Source organism: Lagopus leucura, unplaced genomic scaffold (assembly GCF_019238085.1).
Source record: "Lagopus leucura isolate 7727_CA_CO unplaced genomic scaffold, USGS_WTPT01 Super-Scaffold_100004, whole genome shotgun sequence".
Lineage (NCBI taxonomy): Eukaryota > Metazoa > Chordata > Aves > Galliformes > Phasianidae > Lagopus > Lagopus leucura.
The window spans coordinates 55,238,125-55,262,458 of NW_024962264.1; the positions used below are offsets into that span (position 1 = coordinate 55,238,125).

General features: G+C 39.5%; 1 protein-coding gene across 4 annotated transcripts in view; it reads left to right on the plus strand.

Moving 5' to 3' along the window:
* The first annotated feature begins 247 nt into the window (after nucleotides 1-247).
* FAM184B (family with sequence similarity 184 member B) overlaps nucleotides 248-24,334 on the plus strand; it is a 43,068-nt gene continuing 18,981 nt past the window's right edge. Inside the window, exons 1-5 of one of the 4 annotated variants that reach the window (XM_042871503.1) lie at nucleotides 248-389; nucleotides 762-880; nucleotides 8,384-8,519; nucleotides 8,877-9,706; nucleotides 21,997-22,740. In XM_042871503.1, the coding sequence (XP_042727437.1) occupies nucleotides 9,572-9,706; nucleotides 21,997-22,740 (879 nt within the window). In that variant the 5' untranslated portion in view covers nucleotides 248-389; nucleotides 762-880; nucleotides 8,384-8,519; nucleotides 8,877-9,571. Of the gene's footprint in view, nucleotides 390-761; nucleotides 881-7,506; nucleotides 7,679-8,383; nucleotides 8,520-8,876; nucleotides 9,707-21,996; nucleotides 22,741-24,334 lie in introns of those variants that run through there. The other 3 variants (XM_042871506.1, XM_042871505.1, XM_042871504.1) reach the window with 3 other exon arrangements.

Below are 24,334 nucleotides of genomic sequence, written 5' to 3' on the forward strand. Positions count from 1 at the left end.
GGGCGTCTGCCTCTTCTCCTAGGTAATTGGGTGAGAAGTAATGGCCTTATGTTGTGCCAAGGAAGGTTCTGGTTGGATAGTAGGAAAATTTTCTTCTCAAAAAGAGCAGTGAGGCATTGGAACAGGCTGCCCAGGGGAGTGGGAAGTCACTGTCCTCAGATTCCTTCAAGGAATGTGGAGATGTGGCACTGAGGGGGCCAAGGTGGGCATGGTGAGGATGGACTGATGGTTGGACTAGGTGATCTTAGTGTTTTTTTCCAACCTTAATGATTCTACATTTCCTACTGAAACATCTTTCTAATTTGTCTCTACTGTAATGGGGCAAAAAAGGTCTTACCTGCCTTGTTGGAAGGAATATTTCTGCTCTCCAGATTGCATCTTTTACTAATGTGAGTAAAAGACTTTTTCTTTTTCTCCACTAAATTGTCAAGCTATTTGTTATGAAACATAATATTTTCATAGAAGTTATTTAACAGGAGAATAAATTTCGTGTCTTGTTAAGAAGTGGAGAGTTAGCTAAGCTGAAACTCCAGACTTGTTCACAGCACATGCTATCAGACAGGAGATGATAGTTTACAAGCAGCGAAATAGTGGATGATCGGTTGAGAGGAAACATTCTCAGTGCTTATTAATTTTAAACAGAAAGCATTTAAAAATGTGAACCGCAGTATTGAACTGTGGAAAGTAGGAGCTTAGGGTCGCTGATGTCTATCTGCATTTGGGCTTGAGAAACATGTCTGATTAACCTCTACTGACAGCAGTTATTTAGTAGGGATGGATGATATACCATCATGAATAGAAATGCATGAAATATGCAGAACCCATCCTAAAGAAAAGTCGCTTTTTGTTTGAGAAGAAAAAAATCCAACGAATAAAACAGGTAAGCACTAGGGGTCAGTATTGTTTCATATATGGATTGTCACAATGTTTCTTTAAATAGTAGATTTTTATCAACGAAATAATGGAATGATTTTGCCTTTACAAATGTGTCAAGGATTATATGAGTATGTGTGGAGAATGGAGGACAGCACAAGGAAAAAAATAGATAAAAATAATTTTTAAATGATTTATACATGTGGCACATATAAATGTACTGCTATATGTTAATGTAGATATCTTCCTTATTAGATGTGTAATTTGTAGTTTGTATTAACTTGTCACTTCTACCGTTCTGGACTAATCCTCTTCTGCTCCTAGGGAAAAGGAAATAAGTTTCTGTATGTTCAAGTATAATAATGATAACATAGAATCCTATACATTAAAGAAAACTTTTTCCTTTTTTTTTTTTTTTTTGTAATGTCAGAGAAACAGTTACACTATAAAAACATGATAATCAACAGCAAATCCCCACTGAGGGTTTTTTGTTCCTTTTTGGATTGCATGTGTTTGTTTTGATTACAAGTTCATTTTTTTTAGGACAATATCAATGTAATCATCTTTCCATTTAAGATATTTGTACCAGAAAATTGAATTTATCCAGCTTTTTTCCAATACAGAAGTCTAGTTATGGAGAACAAGATTGAAATAGGAAGAAAAGAGCAGGTAAAATTGTGTGATTCTGGTGGCTTTAAAACCCAGGATTTTTATTTTAAATTAAACGAAGAATGCAAACTGAATTACTTTAGATTCATGATGTCTGCCTGCATCTCAGAATCTCAGATGGACAAATAGAGATTTTCCCTTGTGAATACCTTGTTGTTCCTTATGATCGATTTCATCCAAGACGTGAGATTTATTTCTTCAGTCTGCTTTAAATATTTCTGCAAGGCTTTTTATTTCAGGATTGAAATGGAAGTCAGGCTTCTGTTGTGACAAATTGAAGCCTAGTCTGGTTAGACATAGCATCTTTCAGGGTAAATATGCCACAGGCATCCAGATTCCCATAAGCGTAAATGTGTCCTTGTGATACTAGCTTCCTTGTTTAACTTATGGAGAGATTTGATTTCAGAATTTTTGCAAGTTATGGTTTAGAGCCCCAGATGCACTAATGTGGCCCTGATTAGCCTCCCCAGGGCCTCCAGCCATGTCCTACCCATAGGCCCATGTTCCTCACTTAGCTCACCCTTTGGGATTCACTCCCATCTGAGCTAAATGTCAGACCTCAGCGAGAACCAGCTGCTTCCTGAGGGAGGAGGAGCTGAGTGGGGGGACAAAACAGGCATTGAAATAACAACCACAGCAGCTTGAGCTCAGACCATAGTCCTGCAGAGCCTGAGTGAGGTGGGCAGAGCAGGCCAAGAGGTAGTGAAGAGGAAAGATGAAAATCAGAACCTCAGATGCTGCACCAGGCTTTGGAGGGAAGAGTGATGAAGATTTTCTCCTTGTCCCTCTATGTAGTCACCTCATCTGTTATGCTGTCTCTTTCTGGTTGTCTCTCCCTCTTCTGGTGTCACTGTTTTAGATCCTTTATCTTCCTTTGTCGGTCACGTGTGAACAAATACAGAATGACACAGGGTAAGCCAGACTTGCTGCGTGCCATTCACTCTGTAGTAATTTCAGTTGTAGGTCACTGGGTAAAGAACAGCATAAAAAAGGAAAGTTGATGCTATCCTATTTCCTCTGTGTGCCAGGGCTCGTATAACTGATGCATCTGGTTGATTCCTGTTTCAATTTCCATATTAAAAAATACACACAGTAATATTTCATCCATAATAGAGCCATCATTATGCAGTAGTAATTAGAGATTCTGTTCCTCCATAGCTTGTGTTTGTCAGCTATAAAACTGTATACACATTTTCAAATAGTTCCTATTTTTAGTCAGTGAGGAAATCAGCACCACTTCTGGTGTATTTTGAATGGGGCTCTCAAATGCTGTTTGCTTTATGAGGCCCGCGGGGGGGGGGGAAGAAAAATTGTAAAGTAGTTATATAATCCCACCATTGAAATTACCGGTGGCTGAAGTACTTGTCCTTTTTCTGTCATTCAACCTCTAGACAAGCTGTATAGGAAATAGGATAGTGAACTAAATGGGGAAGGATAGCTGTTATTATGGGTCTTCTGGACACTTTTACCTCTCTTTACAGTGTTTAGTTTGGTTTGTTTTTCCTTGATAAAAGGAAAAAAACATCCCCGAATTTTTTATTAAGGATCAAGATGAATTTAAATAGAGACTAATAATGAGGATAGTGAGTTATGCATTAAATTGGAATCTCGCTTAGGGATGCATCTTCCTCTGCTGAGACACTGACTTGAGAAGTTGTAAGTCTGTTTTACTGATACTGTCATTTGAAATGTATCATGACAGTTAATGACTACTTGTATTGTTGTACCATTTTCAAATGAAAATTTTATTGAGCTGGAAAACAGAAATACAGTCTAACCTGAGGTATCAGTTTAATTTTACCATCACATAAAAAATCCTGCTGACTTCAGTGAAACTTGCATAGTGGCAGAGTAGGGCTCTGTATTAACGGTGGTTTGTGAAAGCTACTTGTAATACACTAAACAAAGGACCAAGCTTATGCATTAAACATGTGCAGCAGAGTTATCTTCTTCGTGTCTTAGAATTTGGGATTTGTGGACCTTACCTTGCATATGACACATAGATTTGTGTTGGCAGTAAATAATGATGAATTGATTGACTTTGGTTTCAATTGAGATAGTGAGGTAAAGTGGATGAGTTTTATGACCTTATTTTAATTATACTGATGTTTATATCACACAAGGTGTTAAGAATTAGAAAGATGTGTTACAAAAGCCTTCCTGACATGTGTTTCAGCCATGTGAGCAATATGCTTGGTGGGAAGGATTTTATAAAAATATGCAGAATTGTACCTTCTCCCATTTGCTGACTCTGACCAGAGAATCAGAGAATGGCTTGTGTTGGAAGGGACCTCAAGGATCATCAAGTTCTAACCCCCCCTGCCACAGGCAGGATTGCCAACCTGTAGATCAAGTAGAAGATTACATTGCCCAGGGCCCCATTCAACCTGGCCTTGAACACCTCCACGGATGAGGCATCTACAACCTTTCTGGACAGCCTGTTCCAGAACTTCACCACACTCTTGGTCAAAAACTTTCCTCAACATCTAATATAATTCTTCCCTCCTTTAGTTTAAAACCATTCCCCCCTTGTCCTATCACTATCTGCCAGTGTAAAAAGTTGATTTCCCTTTAAATATTGGAAGGCTGTAATGATGCCTTCCTGCAGTCTCTCTTCTCCAGACTGAATGAGCCCTGTTCATTCAGCCTATCTTCATAGCAGAGGTGCTCCAGCCTTCTGATCCTCTTCATGGCCCTTCTCTGGACCCTCTCCAAAAGCTCAGCATCCTTCCTGTGTTATTGTCCCCTCATCTGGACACAGTGCTCCAGATTGGGCCTCACAAGGGCAGAGTAGAGAAGGACAGTCACCTCCCTTGTCCTGTGACATCCTATCTTCTTATGCAGCCCAGGATAGCATTGGCCTCCTGGGCTGCTAGCATACAGTGCTGGCTCACATTAAGTTTTTCATCTATCAGTGTCCCTAAGTCCTTCTCAGCAGGGCTGCTCTCGAGGAGCTCTCCCATACATATCTGGGATTGTCCTGACCAAAATATAAAACCTTGCACTTTGCTTTGTTGAGCTTAATTAGGTTCACATGGGCCCACCTTTCAAGTTTGTCAAAGCCCCTCCAGGTGGCATTCCTTCTTTCTGCTATATCAACTGCTCAGCTTGGTGTCATCAGCAATATCACTGAGGGTGCACTTGGTCCCATCATTTAAGTCATTGATGAAGTTGTTAAAGAGTATCAATCCCAAGACAGACCCCTGGGGACGCTGCTTGTCACCAGCCTCTACTTGAACATGAGCCATTGACTAAAGCCCTCCGGCTGCAAGTTTCCAACCAATTTTGTATCCAGCAAATGGTCCACCTTTCAAATCCACATCTTTCCAACTTAGACATCAGGATGTGGTGGGGGACCATGTATAAGGCCTTGCAGAAGTCCAAGCAGGTAAAATCAGTTTCCTTCTCTTTGTCCACCGGTGCTATTACTCCATCATAGAAGGCCACTAAATTGATCAGGCACAACCTTCCCCTGATGAAGCTGTGCTGGCTGTTTCAGATCATCTGCTTGACCCTCATGTGTTTTAACATGTCTTCCAGGAGGATCTGTACCATAGTCATCCCAGGCATAGAGGGGAAGCTCACTAGCCTGTAGTGTCCCAGGTCTTCCTTCATCCCTTTCTTATAAACGTGAGTGTTGATTCCCTTTTTCCAATCATTGGGGTCTTTGCCTGACAGCCATGTCTCAGATATGATAGAATGGCTTGGCAGCCACATCAGCCACATCTCTTAGGACCCTGGGGTGCACCATAGACATTCAGTCTCATGAGGTGATCTTGGAACTGCTCTGCCCTTATAGTGGGGGCAGATTTGCTCCCTCCATTCCCACCAAGAGTTCAGGGCTGTGAGAAATAGGAGAATCCTGGCTGCCAGTGAAGACAGAGGCAAAGAATTCACTGAGTATCTCACCATTCTCCATATCTGTTGTAGACAGTTCTCCTTTCTCATTTTTCAAAGGAGGTATGCTCTCTTTGCCCTATCTCTTCTTATCAGTGTACCTATAGAACCACTTCTTGTGGTTTTTAACATCCCTTACCAAGTTCAGTTCCATCCATGCCTTGGATTTCCTAATCCCATCTCTGCGTGTCTGGACAGAATCCCTGTATTCTTCCCAGGTCCTTGTTTCCACTGCCTGTGCAGGCCCTTTTCCCTCAGTTTGACCAGCAGATCCTTTCCAAGCCATGCCTATTTCCTGCCTCCTCTGCATGCTTTCTTATTCTGAGGGATGGAGGGCTCTTGCTTTCTCAGAAAGGCATCCTTGAAGAGTAGCCAGCTTTGTTCCACTCCTTTGTCTCTAAGGACAGCTTCTAAGATCTTGTCCAACAATTCATTAAACAGCCTTTCCTGAAGTTCAGGGTCCTAATTCCACTCTTTGCCAGGCCCACATTCCTCTAGATCACAAACTCACCCAGGGCATGGTTGCTGCAGCACAGGCTGCCTAATCTATATGTCTATAATGACCTCCTTCACTGGTGAGCACCAGCAACACTCCACCTCCAATCAGTCTGTCCTGAACCACAAAGTTAGCATCTATAGGTTCCTGGAGTCTCCTGGACCGCTTGCAGCTCACCGCATTGTTTTCCCAGCAGGTATCTGGGTGGCTGAAATCAGGATGAAAGCCCAATGATGTCAACTTAGGGCTTTTTCCTTACTGATATATTCACTGACATTGACTGATCAACTATCAGAGAACGTTTCTGACATCTGAGTCACTGTTATAATCTAAATACGCGACAGGACAAGGTGCAATTCTTAACTGAGCGATGTCAAATTGCTTTGGTAGCACAGTGAAAGGACGAGAACTCAAAAGTTACTTACATTGCATTCAGGTTTTGTTCTAAATTTTTTATTGTTTCGGTTTTCGTTTTTTTTTCTTCAGACAGAGGAAGAAAGATATATAATAGAAGGAGAACCTTTGTTTGGTTTGTTTGCTTGTTTTCCTACACATGCTTTTTAAAACAACAAGGAATGTGATTTTAAGTCAGAGCTCATCAGAAGTCCTACTGACTTCCATACGGAAAGAGGATGGTAAATACTACCTCAATTTTACATTATGGAAAAAAAAAAAAAAGACCTAACAAACTTTGGGAGAGTACAATGAGCAGAATGTTTTTGGTTTTTTTTTTGATGTAGAATAGCCCAGTCTTCCATCAAAGTATGGGAAAGAACATCCTCTCATGTAATGATAGTCTATGTAATGTATTTTGCTAAACTCTAACATTGAGAAGACTGAAGCTTGTGGAACAAAAGTCTGTACAGTATGCAAACCACAGTTGGCTGAGTGAACAGAACTACAGAGGAGGATATAGATTTCAAAATCTGTACAGTCTGCTTTAGAACAAGCAGCAGGTACCAAAAGTGGAAGACAAACAGTTGTTTACTCTTAAAAGTAAATCAGTCCATGCACTTGAACAGTAAAGCTGTAAACTAAGGTTTCATAGGATGGTCTGGGTTGAAAAGGACCACAGTGATCATCCAGTTTCAATCCCCCTGCTATGTGCAGGGTCACCAACCACCAGAGCAGGCTGCCCAGAGCCACATCCAGCCTGGCCTTGAATGCCTCCAGGGATGGGGCATCCACAGCCTCCTTGGGCAACCTGTTCCAGTGCCTCACCACCCTCTGTGTGAAAAACTTCCTCCTAATATCTAACCTAAACCTCCCCTGTCTCAGTTTAAGACCATTCCCCCTTGTCCTATCACTATCCACCCTCGTAAACAGTTGCATATACAATTGCTCACAGGCTTAGAGATGATAGTGTGATGACTATCTTTTCTCTCATAATGAATGTAAAACTAGTTCTACAATAATAATTCAAGCAGAAGTATGTTTTCTGTTTAAACTGCTCTAGTTTTTATTCTAAACTGTATCTGTACCATATACAGCTCTAAGTTCAACAAAAATTTTCACGTTCACTTATGTGTTCTGCAGGGTTCACATAAGGTCCACTTTTATATAGCACACACTTGAATGACACATTATGGCATCCTTGCTTTGTCTCAAGTCTCCATCTAGGCATGCATTCAGGTCCAGCCATAAATTCTGCTGTTTATCAGAAAAAAAAGAGAGAATGAAAAAGAACAAATCAAAACAAACAAAAACAGAGGTTGCTATTTCTGTGTTAGAGCAATAACACAGGTAAGTTATTGTAAGTACTTTTAAAACACAATACATTCTTCTTAAATAGTGTTCTGTTTTCACTCTTTTGCATGTGTGTGCTGTTTCTATTTTTCCTGAGGAAAAAGATGCTGTTATTGGAAAATCCAGAGAACTAATTAATAAGTTTGTCAATTTTATCAAATTTGTGCATATTTCTACCTTTTTCTTCCTTCAAATTGATGAGAAAGTTTGTGGAGAAGGTTTAACTGAATTAAACTTTGGTGTGAGTACACATCATATGAAATAGCAGACAATTGATGATGGAGTGTCCTTATGCCATAAGCATAGAACAAGTTCTGTTCTCAAGCAGCAGCATGTTAGTCACTGATGAATGTCATTACTGTGTGCAAAGATTATATGTTTCTTGCCTTACGAATGTTCTGTCTGGGCTAAATTCTCCTCCCAGTTTAGTATCTCCCAATAGCTGTGATAATCTCTCCTTGGCCCTTATCTCCTATGACTTTCTCAGTCAGCCTTCATTTAAGGTCCCCCTTTTTTCTCCCAGCAATTAAAGGGTTTGGTTTCTGTGTCCAAAGTCCTCTCTTCCTATATCTTCTCACTCCTCCCTCCCTGCCCTGCTGCCTTCAGGCGTTCTTCTGCCCAATCTGTCTCCTCTTATGATTGCTTATGCTTAGCAGTGCCTTATCTCTTTTTGCCCTCATTGAGGATTTCTCTTTTTCACAGATTCTTTTCCCAGTGCTCTTAGCTGACTTCGGATAATCCTCTTTTCCAATCCTGAGTGCCCTGAGGAAGCTCTGAAGCTCTTTTTCAAGCCCAGCACAAGCTTCTAGCCCAGGAGGAAGGAAGGCACTGCCAGGAGGTGAGTCTGGGGGCAGGAGTAGCCTCTGTTCCCTCGAGTGGCTGCGGGCCCCTTACCTTGCTCTGTGGGCTCTCTACTACTGGCTGCAGTGACAATCACAGGATGCTGAGCAACACTCAGCTTCCACTACCTGTTCTTTCTCCTTTTTCATCTTTACCTCTTTATTTTCACCTTACTTTGCTTTCTTCTCCTTTCCTAGACTTGTTTAAACGTGTTCACTAACCATTTTCTTTTTTAAGAAAAAAAGATGTTACTTTAGTATCTTGCATATTTCTGCTTTTTGCCTGCTTTTTTCAGCGTGGTTTTTTTTTTGGTTTTGTTTTTTTTTTGTTTTGTTTTGTTTTTGTTATTTTTAAGTGTGGAATGCTTGGCCCTTTGAAGAGAGGGAATGGCTGCAGATGAAGACAAGTGAGCAGTGTCAGTTTTCTTCCTGCCTTTCCTATGTGAGCACAGGGCAGCCCAGGGGAGCTGGCAGGCCCACCAGGGCTCAGCTGCGGGGCGGAGGTGGAAGCACCCCTTCATTCTGCTTTCAGCAGAGCAGCAAAAATTGATCAAGATTTTCTTTGCCACTTTATTGGTCCACCTGGACTTGCAAAGGGTTGCCAACTAACAGAGCTGATGAAAGGTGCCCGAATCATCCTCTCAGATGATCCCTGCAGCAGCCCAAAAAGGCAACGCGATTTAATCTGCAGGCAGTCTCTCTATTGGATCCCCACCGACGTCTGTGCCGCTGCTCGGCGTGTCCTGTGAGGAAAGCGTAGCATCCAGCCGCTGGCATCTCCTCCTGGCGGAAGCACCCTTAGAAGTGGAGAAGAAAAAGAACTCCCGCTCGTGAGGCTCGCACGTGCTGCTCGCTGCCTCGGCCGAGCGCTGTGCTGAAGGAGCGGGACATCTGCGCGCATGGGAGAAGCAGCTGCTCCAGCCCGGGGCTGGGGCTGAACTTCCTGCAGCGCTTCGGGCTTGGAGTGAGTGCAGAGGGAGGCGAGCAGCAGGACGGGAAAGCGCAGCCCGGAGCGTATAAGGACAGACTCGGTTAGAATATTTAAAGCTTAATGGCCTCCGGCATAAACAAGAGCCGGCAACACGGGACTTGCAATGGATCTAAAGCCCCTCGCGGCATATCGGCAGAAGGATACAATAAGGAAATTCACATGCAAATGTGCAAGAAGATCGCCCAGCTCACCAAGGTAAGTCGCTACCCGGGGAGGTGAGGCTGCCCCGCGCTGGGGCTCAGCCGGCAGCCGGGGCTCCGGGAGGGGCTGGGAGCCGCCGCCCCGCCGTGCCGCTGCGCTCTGACTTCGTTCCGAGCGGTTCGCCCCTGGCCGCTGCTGCTGTGTGGCTGGCGGTGCGCGGCTCACACCTAGCCGCTCTGATGAGGGATGGAGGAGAACTCACTGTCTAACTGCCGTGCCGTGCGGCACTGCCACTTCTAGTCGATACCAGGTTGAGCTACGAAATATTTTGAATGCTTCCCACCCTACGTTAAGAAACGAGAGGAAATCTGTGGCAGGTGGCCCTTAACCTTTTAAGCTATTTTTGTGTTACACTGTTGTCGGTCAGAAAAACCCAGCTTTACGTACTCATTAACCTCACTGCAATTGATTAAGACGTTTTTGCAATGAAAGAACACTGACTGCAAATGCAGGTCAAACGATAGGAAATCATTGAATTGTTGGAGTCAGAAATGCTAGCTAGTTATAATGTCGTTGTTCTCTCCTAAAAATAACTATATGTGATAACATATATTGTGTATGAATACATACACAGGAGCTACCTGTACTTACACGTATGCTTAGTTGTATTATTTTCAGTCTACTGTAATATGCCAATGCTTACTTACTGGTGCTTTGATTGTATGTTTTAATTTTATCTCTACTTTTTGCCCGTGAATGTACATTACACTTTAAAGTACACTTTGATTCTGCAGTGATGGCAAGCTGTTTTTCCAAATAAGTGAGCATTCCTTCAGTACTCTCACAGAGAAGAACTTTCTGTTCATTAACAGTTACTGATTTTTCAACTACAGTCAAGTGTGTGTGAAAGGCGACTGTAAATTGGATTAAGTTTTCTTCGGTTTCCTTGTTTTCAGTCCAGAACTCAGTTGCACATTAGGTAAAATATGTAACTATCACTCAAAAAGAAAAAAGAAATTATCACATTATCCCTTTTTTCAACTGATAAGCAACGCCTGTGTTTCCATTAAATGGTAGCTGGTGGTGGGCTGCTCGGAGGTGGTGGAGTCACCAACCCTGGAGGTGTCCAGGGAACATTTAGACATTGTGTTGAGGGACATGGTTTAGTGAGAACTACTGGTGATGGGTGCACAGTTGGACTGGATGATCCTGTAGGTCTTTTCCAATCTTGGTGATTCTGTGATGGTACTTCACAGAAGAAGAGCTGACCGGTCACCAGCTTCCTCTTACTGAGTGTTGCATTTCTCAGCAGCAGACTGAGAACATAACGATGAGATCTGAAAAATGAAACCCTTGTTCAACTTTCCAAAGCTGCACTCATTTTCCATAGAGAGTTCTATGCCTTCCTTTTTATATAACAATTCTTTTTGAAGTTTCTGCAAGCTCAACTGTATTTTTGAGGGGAATAAAATACATTATTCCTTTCTAAAACCTGTTATGTTACTTTATAGTCTTTGGCTTGGGGGAAAAAAAAAAAAAACTAGAAAGCTATTTTAGCAGCAAAAAGACAAAAAATTCCCCTCAGTGCACAGCATCCTGGCATAATGTTAGGAAAGCCTTCATCAAATTGTATGTTCCTGCTGAATTTTTACTGTTAAAAAGTGAATGAGGCAATTTATTCTTTTAATTGAACTCCCCATCTGAGTACTTCTAAGTCATTTGAAACAAAGATGCCTTATACTTGAAGCTCAGGAAGTTCTTCTGAAAAGCAAACTATTCTGTTTTGGAGTATAGCTTTTAAGTACCAATTTTCTCTGCTCCAGTGCCATGCTTACAGAGAACTTAGCACACAGCTGGAATTCTAATAATATGCTTTTCCTTCTATATTCTGAGTTAGATGTTTACTGTTCATATAGTAATAGTGTAAGAAGAAGGATCTGAGACTGCATTAGCTGAAAAATTGCTTTGTGGCACATTTGGTATACTCATTTTTGGCCAAGGAACTTTGAGAGCTCCCTTTTGAATTACTCTCATTTATTGTCGATATTACAGTCAGGAGGTATCATCATCATGAATTCTCCTTTGACTTTGGTTTGTTTGTAGTACTCTCCTGTTTCTAACGTAGCATGAAATACTGCTGTCTTTTGATACACAGCTACGACTTTCTGTTCCAATTATGACAGGATTTCATTGATGGGGAAATAAAATCTGATTACTCATCCACTGTGCATTGTGCCAAGAGGAGAAATAAGTACACGATGTTTTAATCAGGTGTATGATAGAGAGACAGCCTTGTGTTCCATTTCTGTGTTGTACAAACAGCAGTGGCTGCCTCCTACTCAGGGGCAGAGGAGTAGTGTGCAGTCATCAGTAGCAGAACTGAACTGATTGAGATGATAGTTTCTATCCCTGCATGAAGTGCTGATCATGTTTTAAGACCTGTGTTGGTGCTGGGACCCTCTGTAAGTAATCCAAACACAGATCTTGAAAGCAGCTCTCATTGTACTGCCTTGCTATTTCTGCTTTTGGAGAAGTTAAGGAGAGTAAGTTTTTATACTTTTTAAAAGTGTAGTTTTTATACTTTCAGTCATGTTCTGTTTTTTCTGTACTGCAGAAAAAAATACAAACACAAAATTCACTTCAGACAGCAAACCACTGTTTTTTGTAGCCCATTAGGGGCCATTTAGCAGTGTTTTTAGATGCTTGACTTTTTCCACTGTTGTTATTTCACCAAGCACACTTATTCTGTTGCATGTCCCAGGTGTTCAACTTTGACTGCGTTGCATTTACTCTGTTCTGCCAAGCCAGCACAGGGTTCTCCTGGTACAGAAACTTAGGGCTTGGGAGTCTGAAATGAAATGTGCAGGTTTCAGATGGTGATAGCAGTAGTTGCTGACATGTACTCATTACTACAATTTATAGTTCATTGTACAGTTGAGTTTCTTCTTTTAAAGCATCAGCTCACAATGTTAAAGGAATAACACCAAAACAAATATACTATATATATATATATATATAAAAAGAGAAGAAATTAAGAATTAAACCTGATTTTTTTTTTTTAATTATTATTCTCATGGATGCAAGTAAAAAATTTAAAAGACCTGGTAAAATTAGTGAGTTTGAATGACAAGAGGCCATGTCTTCTAGATTTTGACATGAAAACCGGGTTGCATTGCAGCTGTGTCCCAGTGAGCTGTGCTTTGAGTTTCAAGAAAAAAGCTCATGAGATTTAAGAACTAAAAGAGTTCAGACAAGGAATGTTTTGCTTCCAGATGGGAACGCGCATCTGTAGTTGTCATTCTTATACACAGATCACACGCTTATTTGGTGGATACCTTCTGCAACACTTGTGCATTTGAATTACTTGAAGGTGGTGCATTTTCATGGTTGTAGCAGAATGCACAACTTTATGCCAGTAATTAAGTTTAGTCTCCTCCATCAGACACTGCACCCTTGGTATGCTCCTCTGTGCATGCCAATTTTTTGTATTTCTGGTATGTTTAGCAGTAATAGTGTTTAAAATATGTGGTGACTTTATAAGCATTGGGTTCCCTGCTGTCACAAGTTCTAACATCCACTGTCTGTTCCAGGACTTTCATATGCTTACAGATTCAGGACAGTCCCAATTGCTTGAAATGGGATGAGAAATGCAAATGAATTCATGGAGAAGAGTGCTGAGGAGAGATCAGCTTTCACTGAAAAGGCAGTGTGGGCAGGGCCACAGGAACTGGATAATGAACAGATAACAGATATCCGTGTTATTCAGGCTTCTTTTCAAACCTCTGCCAGAAGAGCTCAAATAAACTTAATGTTCTGAACTGTGCTTCTGGCACTAAGCCTAGCATAAAGAAGTAGGGATGGTGATCTTACCTGGTTAGCAGAGCTACTCTGTCATTTTCATTTTATAAACAATTTCCTGGGCAACAATGGTGGAGTATTTTTAATGAGAAGAGATAGTTGCTCACTTTCCGTAGGGATTCATGTGACTGACTGTATTGGGAAGTTGGGAGCCTTGATGCAAGAAATATGTTTTAAGTGTCAGTATTTCTGGTTAAGCAGATTGTTATTTAAAACCAGTCAAGTGGTCTGGCAAGAATTCTGTGTGTGCTGAATGCTATGGGCCTAAATGGAGGAACAGAGTGCCAATGCAGGGAAAAGTTAATTGCTGGTAAATTACAATAAGAACTCTTTTTTTTTCACCTGCAGGGGAAAGAAATGTCAAGTGGGAGAAAGTGAATTCCTTTTCTACAAGAAGCAGCATAGGCAGATGTTCTTTAATGGCTCTATGTGGAGCAGTTGAAAATGCAATGTACTCTGGCTGCTTATCACCACCAGTCGCCGGGGGGTTTGTTGCCCCTCTGCTCAGTCAGGAGAGTAGAAAATATGAACATTATTTAATAAGGTTCAGTGGGAAATCAACCAGATACGTAAAAACCATTTTCATTAGTTATATAAAGGAGAATGTCTAACTTGAGCATAAAAGTGTATGAAATACACTCTTTTATTGTTCAGCTCTGTGAAGGAGGATTGCAGCGGTACTGATGGACAAAAAGCCAGCAGTGTACGCTTGGAGCCTGGAAGGCCATATGGTATGGGACATTCCCTTGGCCATTTGGAATCGGTTGTCCTGGCTGTGTCCCTTCCCTGTTCCTTGTGTACCCCTAGCTCCTCAATGGCAGGGCAGTGCAAGAAGTAGAAGAGTTCTTGGCTCTGTGTGCGTACTGCCATACATCAACTAAGACATATCAAAACTGTTTTCATCAAAAATCCCAAACATGGCACCATACAGGTGTCTGTGAAGAAAATTAACAGTAACCCATGACAATCAGTTTCTTTCTAGAGGTCTAAGATTCTGGAGAGAATTACCAAGTCATCTGGTGCGTGTGTGAGCACATCAGCTGTTCACACCACTTCAGTGTTTTGCAGCATATCAGATCATTTAATCTTTCCTGTTTTATGTATCATAAAAAGTGGTAAATAAAAAATCCCAGTGGTTTACTCTGAAAGCATTTATCAGCTGAGCAACTTGTAGCTGTCTGAGCATTCCTTTTATCTACTCATGTTTCTAGTTGAAATATGTTGCTTTTCTTTGGAAATTTTGGCTAGGTTCGTTGACCTTATTTATTATGATGTATTGATGATACTCAGTAACCAGCGCTTTGGGTGACTCAGCTGTCGTGCATGTAGTTGGTGCGCTACCAGAGCTGTGCTGTGTGCTTGAGGCTTTTTGATGCCAGTACTCTGGAGTGGTATTCAGTACTCTACAGAAATGAAGCAAAATGGAACAGCGTAAAAATTAGGATCAGGCTTTTGGGGCAAAGAATATAAACAAACTGGCTTCCACATAGGGAAAGAAAGAAAGAAGGAGAGAATCATTTTACAAAGCTGCTTACGATGGGTCCTAAAAAGATCCTTAGCTATCAATATCCCCATGTACGTTACTTGATGATTTATTCATTTTAATGATTTTTATGTACAATTTTCTATCAGGATTTCAAAGATATCATTATTTTTGACTATCAGCTGATGAAAATGTATAGACTACAATTTCTTTACCTGTCAGCACTATTATTTCCTTACAGAACTTGATGGGAACTCCTAGCTCATTCAGTCTATGTACAATATCATGTAATTGTGTTAAAAGCAGTACTAAAACCACCGTTTCCATTGGGAAATTACTCCGAACCTTATTATTTAGATGGATAGACATTGCTGCTGAAATTAATAAAAAGTAGAAGAATATCTAGGTATCAGGATTACCTTCTGTAGCAGAAATGCAAAATCACAGCCTGAAGCAGTGATTGAGCACCTGCTGGGAAGGCAGGGCCAACCCAGGGGAGCTCAGGTGCATGCAATGAACCTGAGTAACCAGAAATGGTGGAGCCAGGATCCACCCATTCCCAGACCTCATTTAAGGGTTGGCCTGAGAGGTGAAGAGGTCTTGCTGGAGGTTTCTCCCTATCTGAGGCCTTCTAAAGGTGAGCAATTGTTTTTTTGTTGTTGTTGTTTCTACATCTACAGCTGCTGTATTTGGGCTTGTTCTCATTTACTGCAGCCAGAGACTTTACCACCTTGCTATTATTGCTGTGCTTTCCATCACATTATAGTGTTATATCTTCCTAACATACAAATTTGTAACTGGTCATTTTGCAGAAAATGAACAACCTTAGTAATCGATAAGCAAAAGCTACTTTATAATAGAAACTGGATATTAAATTCAAGTTAGTATTTGAAGCAACCTTATATAAACTACTTGTTTATAAACAAAATGTGTTTTATTAATAAATGTATTACAGGCAATGGGAATAAAATATCTAGTGACCTACTGATTGCTAAGGGAAGAATTATGAAGTTATAGTTTTTCACATTGTATCTTTTCTTCATGGATGGGTACATTAAGTACAGTTCTCAGTGACATTGTATCTGTACCTTTCTACTAACAATTTCTGTAAGCAGTATGTGGAGGTCAACACTCTACAATGAAGATTTCACCTGAGTTAAAGGTCAGTTTAAGACATTCTCATTTAAATGTTCTAATGTTATACGTTTTAGGCTCCTCAACATTTAAAGATGCATGCATGCATCTACAGTCAGATCTTAATGACATTGGCTATCTCACCATAGCAGTTTATTTGCTTTTTCCTGAGTGTACACAACCAGGCAGTCTCTATTTGCTGCTGAAGACCACTTAACCTGTGCTTTCATTAGAAACAAGTAGACACTCGAGTTTTTCCTCACAGGTATTTAAAACCATCACAAAGTGTGTGAATTTAATTAGTCTAGTGCCAAGATTGGGTCAATTCATCTTGTCTCCAAGTGGAGCACATTAGCTCAGGCAGGCCTGGTTGTGCTGGTTCTGTATATTCACTTGTCTTCTGGTGCTCATGGAAAGCAGAGCATCGTGTAACCCTATTACTGAAGAAGCACTTCTTTTATTTTGTAAGGAAACTATAAAATTGTTTTCAAATAGGACTTTTTCTTAAGATGATGAACTCATTGCACCCTTTTAATATAATTGCTCAGAACTTTGTATGACTTGGTCTTTAAATACTTAAAGACAGTTCTAACTTAAAACAGATTGCTACCAGAGGAGTCTTCTATTATAATTGAATTTGGAAGTTACAGTGTTTGGTTGTGACTATATACTGACGGAGTGTTACCTTTAAATGTAATTATGAGATTACAGTTGAGTATCTTTCACTTTTCACTTCTGGAATTTGATATTGGAGCTGTTTAAAGCAATAGCTGGTACCTGTAAATGCTATTGCTTAATTTTATTCTTACTATTTAGCTAGTATATTGAAAAATTTCATAAAAATAATGAAATGTCTCAAAACTATAGGGCAGGTGCTCTTGGCAGTGCTCCTTGCTGTTCTTATCCACGATTTTCTGGATGAGGAATGAAGCACAGTGCAGCTCTTTGCCCATTCGTGCAGCCAGGCAGTGCAGTCTGGTCAGAGTTAGGGCAATGCTTCCTGGGCCTGTAGTGCAGTCACTGTTTCCAACATAAATACGACACAGTAAGTTTCTGCTGCTTGTATCTGCAAGTTTTGAAAATGATGCATTTAAAGTAAGGAAATATTTTGGAAAAGCAGAAATCAAATCCATGAAGTTCATCTTTGATTTACTTCTTTTATTGTAAAACTGGGCGATGTTGCATTAATCTGTACCAACATTGTTAAAGCTCTTTAGAAAAGCTGAAGTTTCAATTAGGTGCGTAGAATGATCAGCAAAACAGAACAAAAGCTAACAAGTCTTTAAAACAACTAAACATGTATCTACAATTTTAGACGCCTTGAAGATTTGTAGCAAAAAGAACCCAACAAAAAAACATTCTCAGTGAGATACACGGAGATAAGGCCTTTTAATTCCTTTTCTTAGCATAGACCCTTTAACGTTTGTACTGAAAATTCACCTGCATTACAGTGATCTTAAAGCAGACAGATGGGACAGGTATAAAAGTGATTTTTTTTGAAGGCATCTGTTTCCTGCATATTAACTGTATGAAACAATTTTGCAAGATGAACTTACCCAGAACTGTAAAAGCAAAAGATTTATGGGGTAATTGAGGTCTTCAGGAGTTATGCAAGAATTTTCCCAAGATGGAGATTGCAGTAGGTGAATGGAAAATACTCTGAAATCTATTTGCTCCTAACCACTGCTTTTATGTGCATCTGTATATCAAACACATCAGTGGATTTATCAATGAAAAAGCATTTTAAAGCTTTTTTCAAAAAGCGTTATTTTAAGAGTTTTCATCTAACCTGTGGATTTTAATTGACACAAATTTCACCTACTTTTACTGAAAGATAATTATTCTCCATGGAAGCATTTGAATACTGCTCAACTTGATAAATACTCCAGTTTAATATGATTCATCATGAGGGGAGCAAAGAAATAGAAATGGAAATAATTTTCATGTAAATGTCATGTGAACTGATTTTTTTTTCCGGCTTTTTAATTGCACTCAGAATCTAAAATTAAGGTGCTTTTGTTGTTTAAGTTTTGTAAAGTGATTTCAGAGTTACGTATGAAAGGATTTTGAGAGAGAAGATGCAACATGAATCAGGAACTGTAAAAAAAAAAAAAAGTTTATGATAACAGATTGTAGGGGGCAGAAGCTAAAATCATCTGCGTGTGAGCTCACCTTATTTCACAAATGAATTATCTGGAAGTAAAAACAAATAGCATACTAAATGTCTCGGGTGATACTAATTCAAGGAGAGTCATAAACACCAAAGCAAGATTGAAAGAAAAAAAAATAACAGAGATGGAAAGCAAAGGGAAGCTGCAAAAGGCTTACTTTTCCAAGATCCTGCATCAAAGTAGATTTGTACAGTATCTAAACGTTAAATGTTTTAGTTTGTAGGGCAACATGAAGTGGATGTGCAGACATAAAAATAGTGTGAAGTGAGATTCTCTACAGCCTACAGACACCTCATAGAAGAAAGGAGCAGAGGAAAATGAAGTAGTTTCAGCTTTTAAGAATTCAAACTTGTCTCATACCTCTACATATGATTTTTGTCAACTCTACAGAGAGAAAAAGTTGGGAATCTGGGAGTGCAGAATAAAAAAAAAAAAAATAAAAATCAAAACCAAAACACTAGGAAGAATTCATTTCACTTACATTACCTGTTCTAGACAACTGCACTGGAAACAGGAATGTTGCCTTTTGGGGGCACCTGTCTTTCTCCTTTGATTAACCTGGATCAGATGTGTAATGATGGAAGGAGTGGTGTTAGGAGAGATTAATCCCATCTCTTGTATAGGAAACTTCCTTCTTATTATTTTCTTGCAGTAATTACTGGTGGCTGCTGTGGACCTTCTGTGGTAGCTGTGCTTTAAGGTAGTTGTCTGTTTCTTAGGGTTTCCATGTCAAAATGGAAGGAACAGTAATAAATGGATATCCTGTTCCTGGAGGTTTTCAAGGACAGGTTGGATGGGACCCTGGGCAACCAGGTCTAGCATTAAATGTGGAGATTGGTGATCCTGGCTGTGGCTCTTTGCATCTCTGCCTTTACTAATTTGTTAGCTGTGCCTATTACACAAGGATGGACAGAAGTTTGAGTGGTGGGAAATTTTGGAAAAATATTTTTAACTTGCTGCCAATTAAAAGCTTGAAATAAGGTATTTTTATTGGGTTTTACAAGTGAAAATCAACCTCAGTGTGGTCTGTGTTGATTCAAGTAAATTTTAATGTACTATCACACTGAGTGGATAAAACAGCCATGAATTTCTTATGAAAATAATTGTATTTTATAGCATTTTTTTTCTCTTGAACGTGATGATAGTAAGCTATGTAATCTGAAAACTTACTGTAGAGATTTTGGTATTTCTACCTGCAAGTCCACTTTTAGAAAGCAAAGGTATTATACTAGCTTGGGTCCAAAGGACAACCTTCTTTATTTGCTTCTTCTTATCGTCCTTATCTTCCATACCAAACTGTCTCGATTCTTTTTCAGCTAATAAGGCAACCTGCTAGAACCGTTTGTTTTTTTTTTTTTAATTGTGGTAGTTAAGTTACTGTAGTAATAGTATTTGTTGATGCTACTGTAGGAATACAGAAGTCTTTTTGAGTTTGAATACTTTACCTTTGTCTTCACTAATGAGGTAGAGCTGATTATTTTCTCTTTTGCTATTTTACTGCAGCATAAAGAAAAGCAGAAGTCTTGTACCACGTTAGTAAGCAGTGTGTGCACTGCAATGTGCAGGTGTTGAAATAATTTTTCAGTATTTTTCCTTACAGCAGAATGCACATAAACTCCCAGATTCATCTACACATAACTCTAGTCTCTTAAAATGAGGTGTCTGGAATAGGAATGCAGTCCCTACATTCAGTAGGGAGTGAAAGGCATTTGTGAGGGGCTTAAATTTCAGAAAGTACGTGCCAGCAGCCCTCTGAAAGTTAAATCTTTTAAGAAGGTTAAGATACTGAAGAATTGGTTTCAATAGTCAAGCCTGAATATTAAATTGAAAGCCATGCATTTTCAAGTGAGAATTCTTCCTTGTGATTCTAGCCACTATTGAACAGATGGATAGGAATAACCGATAGAGCAGGGAGATGGGTTTCTTCCAGAGCTTTTAGGTGACTCATTTAAGGAGTTGGTGATAACCATTATTGTAGAATGTCTCCAATTTGTTCTAACGCACAGTGGAATTTGAGGAACTTTGACAATTAAGTCAGACTTTGGAGGAATCCAAATTCAACTGTCAGACCAAATATGACATAATACGAGGCAGGCGGATTTAGTAGATAAATTCATTGCTAAGGCTAGAAGTTTTTAAATCACAAAGGCTGGGTGTTCTAGTGCTTATCTTTTGTTTTGCTGTTGAAATCAAATACAGATATGTGATTACTAATTTGAGCTAGTTAGTTGAAGAATTGCCTGAGATAATTACTGGTCATTCTAAAGCCACAGGCAAAATTCACAGTTTCCTTGTAGTTTTAAGTCTATTTCCTGAGGAAGTTTAATTAAAAAAAAAAAAAAAAAAGTTAGTGGTGGAATTTCAGTTACCATTTGTGGTGTAAAGGATTCTGTTTAGTATCCTGTAACTATTTCTGTTTCATAGAAAAAATTATCAAAAATAACAGAAATATTTACAACATGTAATCTAAGGTCAAACAATACATGTGTTTAAGTGTAGACTATGACTTCTTGTCTGCTTGTATTCTGGAATATGATGTCATTACTGTCTTTTACCACATATCCAGAATCCAGAAATGTATCCAGACCATGTTTTGCATCTGTGATTCTTCACAGCTTCTATATTTGTGTCCAGTTCTGGGCTCCCCAGTTCAGAGAAGACAGGGATCTCCTAGGAGTCCACTGGAGGGTCACAAAGATGTTGAAGGGTCTGGAGCACCTCCCACATGAGGAAAGACTGAGTAATCTCAGGAAAAGAAGATTGTGGAGGATCTGATTTATATAAATATCTGAAGGGAGATGGGAAGCAAATGGATGGGCCAGGTTCTTCTAGGTGGTGCGTAATAATAGGACAAGGAGTAATGGCCTAAAACCTGGCATAGGATGTTATGTACAAACATGCAGAAGCACTTCTTTGTGGTAAAGGTGACAGCACTGGAACAGGTTGCCAAGAGAGGTTGTGAAGTCTTCTATGGAGATATTCAAGACCTGTGCAACCTATTGCAGGGTGCCTGCTTTAGCAGTGGGTTTGGACTCGATCTCTTGAGGTCCCTTCCAACCCCTGTGATTCTATGATTTATTTCGTTACTGCCAAGGAGGAAGTAAATTTGCACAAGATGTTTGTTTGCTTTCATTTATGGATAACTGAAATGGAGCAAGTTACTCAGTGTATGAACAGCGCAAAAATGGTTAAATGCATCCAAGCAAATTCAGTAATCCAAGAAAAACATTCAGTCTTTATACAACACAGACTGCAGACTTTTGCCTCTGTAGGTTCTCAGCACTAGATAATGCTAAAGGCAGTGTGGCAGAAGGTGCTGCTGGAATGAAGGTGAGAGGAATTGAATTACTAATGTGGAGTCAGTCAGCTTGAGGAGGGGCTGTGTATGAAAGATTAAACCTGATGTATGAGGTAATAACTTTTCAAGGGGAAAAAAAAAGCATTGTCTAAAAAAAAGTGTTTAAAAAAAAAAAAAGTTCTCACAGTATTGTCTTCTTTCCTTGCAAGGATTTGCAGTTTGTAATTATCCCTTCTGTTGCTAGTGAGGAAAAAAGGCAAAAAATGTTTAATAGTAGTGTAATTCTTTTTATAAATATAGCAACTGGATTCATAACACTGTTGTTTACTAGGTTCTATTGCTCTTCTATTGGTCTTCTGGTCTTCTGATCTAGGTCCTGTTGCTCTTCTTCATGTTGTAGGTGATATATGCCCTGAACACTAAGAATGATGAACATGAAGATAGTATACAGGCTCTGAGAGAAGCTCATGAAGAAGAAGTTCAGCACATTCTTGCTGAGATGAAGGAAACTATTCTCCAGTACAAAAGTAAAGTTGAAGAAGAACAGTTGCTGAGAAAACATATTCTAGCCCTTGAAACTGCAGTAGAACAACACAGGAAACTAAAGGAAGAAGCCTTGGCAGAGTTAACGTTGTGCAAGAAGCAGGTGGAAGAGAGGGAACCAAGAGCAGAAGTAAAAGTCACACATGTGGCCCTTTCCACAGACACAGTAGATTCTAATGCAGACTTTGAAAACAAACTGACCAATGGACAACAAAATGAATGCAAACTATCTAGGAGAGAAAATTTAGATGAAGATATTCTTGCTGAAAAATTGAGCATGGAGGGACAAGTTCTAATAAATGAAATGGAAAACCTGAGGAGTGAGAACCAAGGAGCAATTAAAGAATATACGCAGAAAACAAACCAACTGCAAGCCTCCTGTGAGAGGGGAAGAGAGTCTTTGAAAAAGTCTACACAGCAATCTATGACAGAAACAAAGAATCATCATCAGCAAAGAGAAATGGAGCAAAGAAATTGCTCAGAGGCTGAGAAAGGTTTTTGGATGCAGCAGGTAAAGAAACTGGAGGCAGACCTAGAGGAGAAAAGTCAGAAGATAAATGAGAGGAAGAAACATTCCCAGAAGCTCAAAGAAAGAATACAGGTAAAGTATAAGACTGTGTTCTTTATGTCTGCCTATTAAAGTGCAAATTATAATTCTTTAAGATTTGGGGAAGGAGAAATCTAAGTTTCATTTTGATTTAAATACTTTGTAAACATTAGAGCAGTGCTTGAGACTCGGGGCAGAAATGGAAGGTTATAGTGCGGAGAGTTTTAAAGAATGACTGTAAATGATTAATTAGTACATAGCATTCATGAGAATTTAGGCATGTGATTTACTCTTTTGCTTAACAATGTAAGAGAAACAATGTTTCAGGTATTAAAAAAAAGTCAGAATGCAGTAGAAACTGGAAATAAGCGGATGGTGTCTTTGGTGATTTGATTTTTTTACATTCAATATCAGCTAGATAAAACTGAAATCTTTTCTGATAGACATATACTCAACCTATGTACACTTCAGATCCTCTAAGACTGTGAAATGAGGCTGAATTATGACCAACTTAGAAATTGCCTTAAATCTTTAAAGCAGGGGCATCCATCCCGTGCCACTTGCCCCTTGCCATCATAGCGGTGGCCAGTGACTGGCAAAACCCATCTCTCAGCAATGACCAAACATCAGTGTGCTGTTAACCCTATCTAGTCTGAAACCAGGACATGGAGTGAGAACAGTGCAGAGTTAACTCAAGTGGTGGCAAATAATGGTAGGAATCTAGATACATTGGCTAACCACAGTTCTTTGAGCAGCAGAAAATATGCAGCTGTGCTTTCTGTTGTGATAATGGAATTTGAGAACAAGTTTCAAGATTGCAAAAAAGTTATCATTTTTCTTAGTATATTTGTGATTCAATTTTCAGCCAGCATAAATACTCCACCTGCAGATTTTCAAATGAAATGTATAGACATTCAATTCAAAAAATCTGCATGTGTCTCTCTACTGGACTTTTCTTTCTGCTAAGAAAGAGCTTATAAATATTCTTCACTTAATTGTCACATTTTATTCACATAATCACTGTTGGGCAGTGTGTATATTTGTGAACAACTGTGTTCAAGGATGAAGGAAAAATAAAATTTCATCAAAAATCTCATTTGTTAACTTTTAGTACAGATTGTCAGGAAATTAAAGGAGTTATGGCCTGTTACAAGTTTAGGGTAATTATAGGCATATTTTAGATGGTAACTCTTTGGGTGTTCACCTTACAATGATGCCTGCTGAGGGAATGGTTCCACGTTTCAAATGTTCTGGCAGCAGAGTTAATTTAAGTGTATGGAAGAGAAGAAGGTCATTTTGAACAAGCTCTTTTGGTGAAAGATCATTATAATGGAACTGCACCAAAAGAGGAAAAAAAACAACTATTTCAGATGACAAAAAAATGAATGTATATAATGAAGATCAATACATGCTTTAGGATTTTGAGGTGTAGCTGAAGGGAATACAGCAGGAAATTCTGGGATCAAAAAAATGTGGAGGAAGATCTAAGTGTAGTAGAAGAGAGGAATATGCTTCAGCAGAAGGAAATCCTGCAAAAAGCAGGTAAAATGCTCATTAATGTCATTCTGAATTATTTCCCTTGTTACTCATTCTCATTGGAAATTCCACAAGTTAGTTATGCTATTTGAAATGCAAATGTTGCTTCTGT